Source organism: Sphaeramia orbicularis, chromosome 10 (genome assembly GCF_902148855.1).
Source record: "Sphaeramia orbicularis chromosome 10, fSphaOr1.1, whole genome shotgun sequence".
NCBI lineage: Eukaryota > Metazoa > Chordata > Actinopteri > Kurtiformes > Apogonidae > Sphaeramia > Sphaeramia orbicularis.
Window position 1 is genome coordinate 8,095,122 of NC_043966.1, and position 12,673 is coordinate 8,107,794.

General features: G+C 38.6%; 1 protein-coding gene across 1 annotated transcript in view; it reads right to left on the reverse strand.

Moving 5' to 3' along the window:
* Positions 1-12,673, reverse strand: part of fam13b (family with sequence similarity 13 member B) — a 106,563-nt gene that overhangs the window by 11,806 nt on the left and 82,084 nt on the right. Inside the window, exons 14-21 of the mRNA XM_030146196.1 lie at positions 11,617-11,688; positions 10,116-10,389; positions 8,781-8,922; positions 8,149-8,230; positions 5,737-5,928; positions 3,617-3,831; positions 2,653-2,736; positions 2,470-2,565 (exon numbers count right to left, since the gene is read on the reverse strand). Of these exons, the coding sequence (XP_030002056.1) occupies positions 2,470-2,565; positions 2,653-2,736; positions 3,617-3,831; positions 5,737-5,928; positions 8,149-8,230; positions 8,781-8,922; positions 10,116-10,389; positions 11,617-11,688 (1,157 nt within the window). The remainder of the gene's footprint in view (positions 1-2,469; positions 2,566-2,652; positions 2,737-3,616; positions 3,832-5,736; positions 5,929-8,148; positions 8,231-8,780; positions 8,923-10,115; positions 10,390-11,616; positions 11,689-12,673) is intronic.

The window sequence follows — 12,673 nt, forward strand, 5'->3', positions numbered from 1 at the left end:
GACATCTATCTACACAAGACGTTTTAGTGATTTAATCCTTTAATATCTTCTCTTTCCTGGTCCAAAATACATGTTATCATCCTTAATTTTAAAGCCAAAATTTGCTCATTTCTATATTTAACCCTTTCATGCATGAATTATGAGAACCTTAATCATGATTTCCCCCGTTTTTATTCCTCTTTAGGCATGAAAAAAAAACAAACAATGTAATTGACAGCTTTTTATGAACCTATTTTTCATGGAGTTGCAAAAATGTTCACTCAAATGGATACGATTCGTTTAATTTTTGAAGCCAAGAAACATGTATTTACTGATATACTGTGAAAACTATGAAATAAAAACACTTTTAATGCTGCTAATCTGATGTTTTCTCATATTTAAACACTCTAATACTAGTTATTACTCACTTCATGGAGATAGTATACAAAATTAACCCTATTTTGTTAACGAAAAAATGATAATTACAGTCTAATAACAATTGATTTACACTCAAACATGTTACTGCAGATCAGGTTCATCCCGAACAGCAAAGTTACATGATGCGTAAGTGTCCACTGTGTTGGCTGATATGGAACTAAAACAACAAAACTCATGAATATATAAGAGAACAGCTGTAGAATAGCTGTCCACTGTAGTGACCAGTATGCATGAAAGGGTTAACATGTGGCTGAAGCCCCCATTTATAAGCTGAGGACTGCTTCTATTACAAAATGTATCTTGCAAATGAATTACTGATCTTAACTGTAATAATTCTGCAATAAATACATTGACTGACACAATCTAAACAACATCAGATTAGACACAGTTCAAATGTAAACGTAACCCTAAAAAAAAGTGTCACTGGAAAACTGGTGGATGTTGTAAAACACTGCAGAGGTAGAGAAACTATACGGGGTTTCTACAGGTATCAGCAAATCTAATTTAATGCCGTTTTTAATGCCACTTTAAATACATTTAATGCCCGTGTCCAACTGCAGATACAGTTTTATCTATAGTTTTAAGACAGTTTACCGTCGACAGGCTTTAACCAGGTTCTGAATAGTTCCTCCTTTAATCATTTCTGCTGAAAACTGCCATTTTCCCATTTTTCCCACATTTGCTAATATTCCCTCTGCTCTTTCGCCACAGCATGAGCACGCTCACAGCACGTTGCATCCGGTGTCGTGACTTCATGCACTGGCCATAAACAATAGCCAATTAAAGGGTTCCGCCTGTCAACCATCACACTATACTTCAGATCAAAACTATTAAATGTTTATATAATCAAAATAAATTGTGAATAACAATGCTTTTTTTTCTCCATCAAGTGTATTTAATTTTCTAATGCCTCTGGACGTTGAATTTAATGCTTTTTAATACTATTTAAGGCCGTAATTTTCACAAAATCTATTGAATGACTTTTAATGCTTTCTAATAGCCTGCATAAACCCTGTAATCCTTGTACTGTTGGATGTGCTTAGTGTTAGCTTAGCGCTGCAAAGTTTGTCTCATTCGTCTGTTGTTTTATTAAATTACTCATGACATACGGCTGGTCTCTGACTGTTAGTTTGGTTTAGATATTCGACCATTTAAAGGTCTGTTATTTGAGTTGTGTTCTGCTGTTGGACAGTTGGTTTTGTGGGGCTTTTAGCCGACGTTCTTCTTGTTATGTGGATGCATAGAGTGCTTATATTGGTACAAGGGTCATATAGTGTTACCACAGCAACAGAGATGGAACTGTTGTTTAGAAATAAAAACCAACTTGTTTTCTCCGCATTATTCAAGGTTTGTATTTTGTTATCCTGACCTGCTGTCACGCTGTGCAAATAAATGATAATATTTTCAATTGAAATGTGGGGAAAAGTATTGTCAGTAGTTTCTACATCAGTTTCAGATTTTACTCACACATTTCCTTCTCTAATGTCGTTTTTGTTGTTTATGTATATATTTCCTTCCTTGAGTTAGTTATTATTTGTTTATTTATTAGCTAGCACAACTAAGAAAGGCATTGGTAAAAGATTATATGTGTATTTGTATGTGTGTATATGTATTAACGTATATATGTGTATATAGATGAATGAGTGAGTGTGTATGTGTGTTTGTGTGTGTGTGAATAGATATATAAATATAGAAGAGTAATGTAAAAGGAAGAGGGACATATATTATTAATAATATTGTAGGGAGAGGGGGTGGGATTAAATAAGTTATACTTCTTCCCACCCCTTTTCGGGCATGTAAATGGAATTATTGTGCTTTTCTTCTGACTAAGATTGTTATGATTCTTGATATTTGTATTATTATGTATGTTTTGCAAGTGCATATATGTTCAATTTCATTGCATGTTCGGAATAAATCACTAAATCACATAATCCATTTCCAGACTTTAAAATCGATCTGGATTTATCCTAAAGCACTTGTGGGTCTGTTGTGTGTGTGCAGCGGTTTCTTTTTGTCCGTTTGTCGTAGTATCTGGTGTGTATTTGTACGTACTGTTATGGGTGTAATGCTGACTCTGGTGAGCATCTGTTTGACTAGTCTGTAGCGGTCGTAGAGAGGCTTCATCACCAGACGCTCCTCTCTGGTCACCTGATACAGAGGCACATGTAAAATGTTCAGAGGGTTTTATTTCACAAGACAAACGAAGTCAACGCAGGATCTGAGAAGCTGACTCACAGGTCGACCGTGCAGGCCTTCGTAATGCAGCAGGTTTTTCTGCAGGACTGTTTTCTCGCAGGACAGCTGCTCCTTTGTCATTTTCTACAAAAAGACGAGCAAAAAAAATAAAATAAAAGTGATGAGGAATAAACATCAGAGGGTATTACGTCAAAAATCAACTGTCGAGGTTTCACTGGAAAAAATCAAAATCTTACCAAGTGTATTTTTCTCATATCTAGACAAAATATCATCACACTTAAAATAATTTTAGATTTTTTTGCTTAATTCAAGCAAAAAAAATCTGCCAATAGAAAAAGTGAAAATCATCTTGGCGAGATTTCTTGAAATAAGATTTTCCAGATCTATTGTCTAAAAATAAGTTCTTATGTCTCACTGAAAAGTTACTCTTTAGGTGATTATGTCTTATTTTAAGTGTGATGAGATATTTGGACAAGAGATGAGAAAAATACGCTTGGTAAGATTTTGATTTTTGCAGTGTTGGACTTAGAGCTTTAGGCTTTCATAAAGTTTAATAAACTTAACAGCGGCCGAGTTTTCTTCAACATGATCCTGAAGGTTTAGACCAGTAGGTGTGAAACAGCCTGTGTCCAGGGTTCCTACAGGTTTCTACAAGTTAAATTTAAGACTTTTTAAGACCTCTTTAAGACGCTTTAGAGCAGAATTTAATGCCTATTTCACAACCATACAAAAACAGCTTTCTCAGCCGTTAGTCCTGCACGTGTGTTGGACTGAATCAGGGTTCCCCACTGTTTCCCTTAAATTATTTCCCAGGACATTTTCAGCCGCTACAGAGACAAGTTATCACCTATCACACCTACCATATCAAACTGAATACCTTTTAAAAACTTTTTAAGGTATTAAACACAGATTTGTAAATTCAAGACTTTTAAGACTTTTTAAGACCCCTCGGGAACCCTGTGTATCATAGTTTTGACATTAGTCCCGGTCCTGGTTCTGTTACCTTGATGTCATCGGGCCATCCGTCCTCCTGTCTCTTCCCTTTGACCCTGCGCTGGATCAGGTCCAGTGTTTCCTCCCTGGTGGGATGCTGACCTTTGACCTCCTCGGCTGCGTCGCTGACACCTTGGTCCAGTGTGGAGCCGAAGCTCTTGGGTAAGGTGTTGCTCCGCGGGCGAGTCTGGGGGCCGAGCTCGGTCTCAGCGCGGTGTTTGGCATCTGGAAAAAGGGCGCGATGACGAAAAAAGGAGGGAAGAGGATGACGCCGGAGAAAGGAAAAGGAACCAGGAAGAGAAAAGAAATCGGAGAGAAAGAGCAGAAGGGAAATGATTGAGTGTTAAGCGGAAAACGCACGGCGCATCATTCGACAGACGACTGTGATTCTACTGAAGGAATCACAGACAAACATGCAGATACGACACGACAACACCTCTGAACAAACACGAAACCAAACAAACTCTAACACAACAACCACAAAAAAAACGTTTCTATTTGTCGACCCTGTTCTGTAACAGATCATGTCCTTCGCGTCTCCACAGGCTGTAAACATTCATCTAATTCTACTCGGTTTGTGTCGTCGTACTTTCCTCTAAACGTCTGGACATGATTTATATGATGAAACCCACAGCACTTGTACAGTACAAGATGCCATGTCGTGTCTCAAACATCCAACGTCTTTAGTCTTTTTCTGAAAGCTCAAACACTGACAGTGATTCTTCAGTTCATGAAAACTGCCAATTATTGCCAATACATTTACCTTGTGCGTTAAACTGGATGCACTGGCTTCACATCCAGGTTTCAGTTGGGATTTGGCCTGTGTAGTTTTTCCATGTTTTTGTTATAATCGAATGCAGAGTTAGAGCATGTAGAATTACCTTTTCTCCTCATTTGTTTTGATAATTAGGTTTGGACATTTGGATTCGAGTTTTAATAAGTTACATATATCATCTGCTGCTAGTAACGTTTTATTTAAACTATTCATAGTGTAGTAGTTTGTGTGGCTTTATTAAATACTAGTTGTCTAGTTTTCTGTCGACTCTGTACATCCTTAAAATGTCTTTATTCTAATTACCTTTCTTTCTTTCTGGGAGCAAAATTTACACCCTTTTTTCCCCCCCAAAAAAGAAAAAAGAACAACAGACTTTGTATCAGTTATGTCCTGTGTAATATGTTGTGAGACTGTTTGAATATGAAAATTTAAATTAAAAAAAAAAAAAAAAGTCTAAAATTCTTTTGTAAATCAAAATAATTTCATAGTTATTCAAGTCTTAAATTTGACTATTTGAGGAATTACCGTATCAGTTCTTGCTTACAATCTGTAAATACTTGTAAATACTTGTATTTGCAGAATGCCTGTAAAACCACAGGTGTTTTCAGGGGATAATTATGTGATTGACAGCTGGTGTTACTGACCACTGATCAGATTCAGTGGTTCTACTAAAGTGTCATCTCTTTTCCGTATCGTTAGCTTATAGCGTACTTAAATAAGTCATATTTTTAGCCAAATTGTGAAATCTGCGTAACTTTACTCTCCTAACACTTGCGGCTTCATTTTATGCAGGTATTACAATTTGGCCAAAAATATGACTTAGGCAATTGTGCTATGAGGCTAACGATATGACGTGAAAGTGCGTCAGGTTCATTTATGTTTATACTTCGTCTTGGACTGAGAGGAGAGAGCTGCATGAGGAAGGTAATCATTCTGGTGTTTTTATGCCTTGATTTCAGCTCCTGTAGCTTTAAATTCTACAGAGATTTTATCTAATGTATCATTTAATTTAGCTTTTTTTTGTCATTCGAGTTCATCTGTGTGAACATCTGCTGTAGATCCCTCTACCGGCCCACATACATACTACTGGTCTGTGGCTAAAGTTACCTGAGACGGCCTGATTTGACAACGTTTTGTGGTTCGTGTGTAGAGTTTTGAGGAAATAGTGTCTGGAATATAATGCTTAAGCCATCAGAAAAAAACTGTAAAGTGTTAAAGAGCTTTTCTACCGACAGTAAACGGAGCCATAACCACATGCTGCAGAAAACGCCCACAACAAAGAAGCAAGATGCTCTGACAATGCGGCCGATTGTGCCTGTTAGTGTATGTGTACTTACTGAGGGGTTGGTACTTACTGAGGTGACAGAGTCTAGAGCTCAGGCCTGAGTACGGGTGGAGTGGGGGGGTGAGTGTGTGATGGGGGGGTGAGCAGATAGAGGAAGAGGAGGAGGAGGAAGGGGAGGAGGAGGGAGCATGGTGACGTCTGTGTGAATGGAGCAAAGCCTGGTGCCTCAGCGTGCTTCTGGGTAAAAGGTGGTGCTGGCGTCCTGGTTGGCCGATCGGTCAATCAATCAATCAATCGGTCGGTGGGTGGGAGGAGGAGCAGGGAGGAAAGCGGAGAGCGGGTGCTCGCGTTATTGTTGTTCTCAATTTTTTTGATTTGAAACAGAGAGAAACGTTTTGGCCACTGCGTTCTCCGAGGAGGAGAGCCGTCGCCTCTCAGAGGAGGCCAAGTGTCAGGGGTTTGTTCAGTACGGTCAAATGATCAAAACACCTCCAAGAACTCACATTTTACTGTTGCAACATTCCTGGATATGTCACAGCTTGCACACAGAGCTGCAATGATAATATTCGCTGAAGTATTTATCCAGTTAAACGAATCAACTATTTTAATAATTGATGAATAGACCTTTTTTACAGCAGACAGTCTGACTTCTTGTATCTAACGCTGCGTTCACACTGTAGGTCTGAATGCAACAATTCCGATATTTTACTGGGATTCTGTTTTTCGCGGGGCTGTCCACATTATAATGGAAATGTGAAGTCATCAGAGTCATGTGTGAACGGTCTACGGTCCTGTACACTGGGGAAAAAAATCTAAATCTTACCAAGTGTATTTTTCTCGTTTCCAGTCAAAATATCTCATCACACTAAAAATAAAACCTAATCACCAAAAGAGTAACTTTTCAGTTTATTTATTTAACCTTTATTTAACCAGGAAGAAAATCCCATTGAGATTAAGAACCTCTTTTCCAAGGGAGTCCTGGCCAAGAGGCCGCACGACACAGTTACAACATACAGTTACATTATACAGTTACAACATACAGTAATTTACAGGACCAGTCAACCTATGTAAAACACGTGCAAGTCATTGAGATATTCTCTAACACTCTGAGTTTGGATTTAAAAGCATTCAGAGAGATCAGTTCAGTCAGTTTCCAGTCTCTTAGCAGCATATTCCATGAGCAAGGAGCAGAGTAGACAAACGCCCTTTTACCCAGCTCTGTACGCGCGAATGGCACAAAGAGGAACAAATGCTCGTTTGATCTCAGACAATAAGATTCAATACTTCTATAAGAAATATTAGTATAAGTATTAGAACTTACTTTTAGACAATAGATCTAGAAAATCTTTTTTCAAGAAATTTACCAAGATAATTTTCACTTGTTCCACTGGCAGATTTTTTTTGTGTTTGAATTAAGCAAAAAAAATCTTGAATTAAGCAAAAAAACCTGCGAGTGGAACAAGTGAAAATTATCTCGGTAAATTTCTTGAAATAAGATTTTCCAGATCTATTGTCTAAAAGTAAGTTCTTATATGTCACTGAAAAGTTACTCTGTAGGTGATTATGTCTTATTTTTAGTGTGATGAGATATTTTGACGAGAAACAAGAAAAATACACTTGGTAAGACGCTGATTTTTGCAGTGTAGTGTTTCATGGAAGTGAATATGGATCTCCTCCAGCGTTTAATTGCGACGTTTCAGTGATGTAAAAGTCACATGACTGTTCAGAATGAAGTCACATTACGAAACAGAGGTCTGGGTCAGACTTGTGCGGTTCAGAGTGGCATAAAATAAATCAGATATGGGTCATACATGGGCAAAAAGTCCGATTTGAGCCACTTCTACCTGCAGTGTGAACGTAGCCTAAGTGTCCCAGAAAGCCATGCGAGGGAGGCAGCAATAAAAATAAAACTGATGCATCTACAGGGAATTAAAATCATCACACTGGTTCATTTCCTGCCAGAACGTGTCAAAATGTCTACTGTGGAAAAGGTTTTGTCTACGTATAAAGACATAAAGTCAACATTTTGTGATTTCAGCTTCTAATGTGTGAATATTCTCTGCTTTCTTTACTTGTCTGATGCTTGAATATGATAAACATCTTCGAGTTACGACTAAACAAGACATTTGAAGGTGACACTTTTGGTTTTGGGGAAACACTGATCAACAAACCAAACAACTACTCCGACGGCAGCCCTTCTAACACCTCCCAGTCATTTCACCTTACTGAACACACCCCAAAGTGATGAATGTGGGTTCACAAGGACGCACCAGCACACTGGAGGGTGGAGCCACGAATGTGAGAGTCACACCAACCCTTTGCATGTGTGTGAATGTGTGTGTGCGTGTTAGACCAGCACACATGCAATGTTATTACAGAGGTCAAAAACATCAGGAGTGGGAAGGGTCAAGCTGTCCACCGTGGAACAGGATGCCACAGCCCAACGCACACTCACAACCCACTAAACAACAGCTTTGTCTACCTTTAATCTGCCGGCGGATCTTGGTCAGGTCAGTCATCCACTTGAGGACTTTGGGGTTAGCTGCCTTGTCTCCGTGAGAGGGCTGGAGGAAAGAGCAGACAAACGAGGGATTAATGCTGCAATTTAAGCATTTGCGTAATTAATGCTAGAACTGAAAGAGGCTTGGGAAGAAGCGTTTAAAAAAACAGTCAATAATCAATGATTTGTGACATAAATCTGCACCAGAATTAAAAAAAAAAAAAAAAGAACATAAATTTGATTAAAAGCCGATAAATGTAAAAAAAAAAAAAAAATCGCACCTCAAACCAGTTAATTTTACAAACATTGCAGCCTTTTATGCTTTCATGTAAGTATCATCACCACTACTGGTCTCTGATCATATTTGAGTAGCTCTAATTACTGTAATTATAATGTGTATTAAATATTTAATATGAGCCTCATAAATTGTTCCTCATTTCTTCTTTAATCCTCAGTTGTTAATAAATTATAAGTAGAGGTCTCTTACTTAGATGGTTTATAATTAACGAATAATAAATATGATACCTCATAACTAGTCATATTTTTGTACTTTCGGTGTTTATCTGGTCCTTGTATTGCTGTACTACATGAAAAATTGTTGTATTTTTCTGCACCTTATAGTTCCTCTCCTTCTCAAACTGCTCTTCAAACTGTTTAATTTTCTTCTTCAGGTGTTGAAGCTTCTTGGTGAGCTGGTGGGTCATTGAGTCTCCTCCTCTCAATGCCTCTTTGGAGCCAAATGATGCTCGCCGTGGCCTGCAAACGATAGAAGATAAACAGGAATGAAGGGACCGTTAAAAAAAACAAAACAAAAGCAATGATGCTCTACCTTGTACCCCAGAAAAGATCTACCAGTCTATGTTGTTATTTTGGCTGAGTTTCATCTCATCACATCTGGATGCCTGCGTGAAACTGGTTCAAACACAATGATCTGACATTTACAGCTCTGAACATAGTGAAGTGATTGTAAATTGTACCTCAGTTTCTCTGTGAAATGAGTCTTTTTTTAACTGTTACTCCCAAAGCCATGTTTAGTCAGAATCATTTCAATGCAACACAAAACAAAGGATTAGCCAACAGCAGCTTCATTTAGGTAAAACCAAGTTATGATCAGAAAACAGCAACAGGTAAGACAACATTCACAATCATCGCTTCATGATGAGGCCATTATTTTTGCTCTTCTTTATCTTGTTAAGTGAGTTTTACCGGTAGAGAAATAATACTCGTACTGTTGGATCTGCTTAGTGTTAGCTACACGCTGCAAAGTTTGTCTTATTTATTCATAAAAATACGCTGGTGTCAGACTCTTACCATGTTTTAGATACTTGACCATTTAGCTGCTTGTTGTTTGAGCTGTGTTCTGTGTCCAGAAAATTGGTTTTGTCGAGTTATTCGCTGACGTTCACTATACACATAGCATGAGTACAGTGCTACAAGTGTCACGTAGTGTTACCATGGCGACACAAATGGAACTATGGCTGCCTACAGTGCTGCGAACAACCAGGTTTCGGAGGCCAGAAGAAAATAATCTTGCCATTATAAAAGTAATTTCATTTTCAGAAAATACATAAAACTTTGTCTCGAAGTACTTACTGTAGAATGAAGCCAAAAAAATCTTGAATTAAGCAAAGAAAATCTGCCAATGGAACAAGTGGAAATGATCTCGGTAAGATTTCTTGAAATAAGATTTTCAAGATCTGTTGTCTAAAAATAAGTTCTTATATCTCACTGAAAAGTTACTGTTTAGGTGATTATGTCTTATTTTAAGTATGATGAGATATTTTGACTAGAGATGAGAAAAAATACACTTGGTAAGATTTGGATTTTTGCAGTGTAGTGTTTGGTTTGTTCCGTCTCCCAGCTCTGACAGTGTTTAAGTCTCTGTCGTCACCTTTTCTTGCATGAACATCTCATCGGTCCAAGTGTTCCATGTTCTGAACCCGTCCTACCTCTGTGCTTTGGTGGGGGAGGTGGTGTCCGGGTCCTGCTGGAGGAAACGCTGGGCGCTGTGGGCTCCGAAGTCGAGGAAGCGTCGCGCCAGCAGGTGATGGTGAGAGCGGGAGGAGGAGGGGGAGGCGTCCTGCCCCCCGTCCCCTTCGTCCTCCTCGCCGTCCCCCTCCAGAGGCAGTGGGGGGAGAGGAACCATACGACCGGCCAGAGGGGAGAGCTGCGCCTCTCCGCTGTCATTATCGTCCTGCCAGGATTTGTAGGCCGGGACGGGGTCTGGAGGACACAAAACCAAGGGGGGGAGGGGGAGGTCAGAAAACATGTTGAAGAAGGTCAACGAGGATGCTACACATGCTGCGTCGATACATTCAATGTCATTTTCTTCTTCGGTGTTCTGCTGACTCACTGTGCGCCTGATTTACAACGTGGTTACGTGTCAGCTCTGCGCTAACAAGCTGAGTCGAGAGGAAAAAGATGAGGAAGGTGAAGGGGGGGCGGGAGGGGGGGGTTGTGAAAAAAAAAACAGGATAGAGGTGAGACACAGAGAAGCAGAGTCGGGGGGGAAAGTGTTTTCGCAGAGCATCAATCTGCCCATTTACCCTGAAACGACATCCTCCAACTGCTGTATTCAATCTGATGGAAGCAGAAGGGTTTGACAGGGGGTCATTCATTCAGTGGGGGTGCAGAGGAGGACGGAAACATGTCTGACACTGAATATTAAGCTCCATCTTTCATTTTTATTGAGTGTTTTTAGCAATAATTTTAGTCATTTAGACCAAATGGCACTTGTTGGTAACACTGACCAACAATGAAGAGTGAATGTGACTCAGAACAAAAGATTAACGTTTATGCTGAGGCTGCAAGCAGAACTTTACATGATAAGGTGGGGCAAATGGATTAGTTTCTTTAAAGACAGTTGATGTGTGGTTTGTTTCATAGTCCTGTGAAGTGTTGTGTGAACTGCTCCTCTAAAAATTTGATTGTGTAACTTGATGGCTGTTTCACAACTGTAGCCTGAATTATCTTTGCTATTGGATTATGACTATTGTCTATTGCCGACTGTTGTTTGTTATGTTCTGTACAACAAAGTGATAAACTAATAAAAACTAAGTGTCAAAAAAAAAAGAGAAGGAGCACAAAGCCAGGACCCAAAAGAGGAATCTAAAGGGTCCGAAAAAGTCTGGTTTCATTTGCAGCTACAACAAAAAAGTATTTTCAATTTGACTACAAATCTGCATTTATGTTTGAGGTTTGACTTTTTTCTTCTTTTTTTTTTGGAGATATGCCTGAGTATTAAGCATTGTTGGGTCAAGAGGATACCGACTATTCACTGGATTTATGGTATATCATGAAATAAGAATATTATCTAGATATGTAATGGTGTGTATTAAGTTGAAGCTATGGGAATATTTCCATAAACTGTGCTCAAGCTAAATGTGTGATAAAGGATGAGAAGAAGGATGGGTAGATTGATGATGGCTGTCCTGGCATGAATCTACTTACCTTGGCCTTCCTTTTGCAGATGCATACATGAGAAGTCTATGGGAGGGAGGTGGACATGGGGAGGGGGTGACGCTGTTCAGATGGAAAGAGGACAACAGAGAGGAGGAGGAGGAGGAGGAGGAGGAGGAGGAAGAGGAGACGATGAAGGAGGGGGGATGGGGAGAGAGACAGCAGAGAAGACGAGCAGTGAGATCAGTCATTCTCTCGATATCCGTTCAGTCAAACATGTTGGGATTAAACGCGAACAGATTAGTTTCAAACACAACGATCGGCAACAATGTCTTGGTTAAGATACAAGGTTTGGTTTACTTGGACACAACAACAGGCTGAAATAAAGGCTACCAAGTAAGTTTTTAATTTAGGGACCATGTAAGATCTAAATGTCTTCAGTTTTATTTTTCATCTCCTGAATGTAGTGTCTTAAATATTTATAGTTCAAACATTTCAACTAAATAAAAATACATTAAATGTATATTAGTACACTGGGAAAACATTATTAAAGACATTTAAACCACTTCAATTGGTCTAATTCTGATGTGTTTTTGATTTTTTTAATGAGTCCTCATTGGTGCTCATGGAAATGACCATATCTGATCTTAAAAAAAGGGGGAAAAATGGCATTTCTTCATTTGTTTTCATTATTGTATTAGCGGCTTTTTAAAGCCCAAAGTCACCAAGTGAACCCTTGTTACATGGATGAATAATGACAGTAGCAAATGTATAAATACATTTATAATACAGAAATATAAATAAAGAATTCTTATTTTTTTACTTTATAAAATAGAAAACAAAAATTTCACATATTTCTTTTTTATCCATGGAAAAGAAAAAAGACCGTATTTCATTTTAGATTTTTGTATTCACTTTTTTAAAAATTCTTTATTGGTATTTTCTGTGGTTCACGTATTTATTCACATAGCAATTCACCATTCTCATCCATTCATCTGAAAATTACAACTGAATTTCACACCGATACGTCTGTGACTCCTCAGACAATACAAAGAAGGATGATTGCTCCTCCTTCAGCAATACCAAAGATGCAATTTTTATAATACAC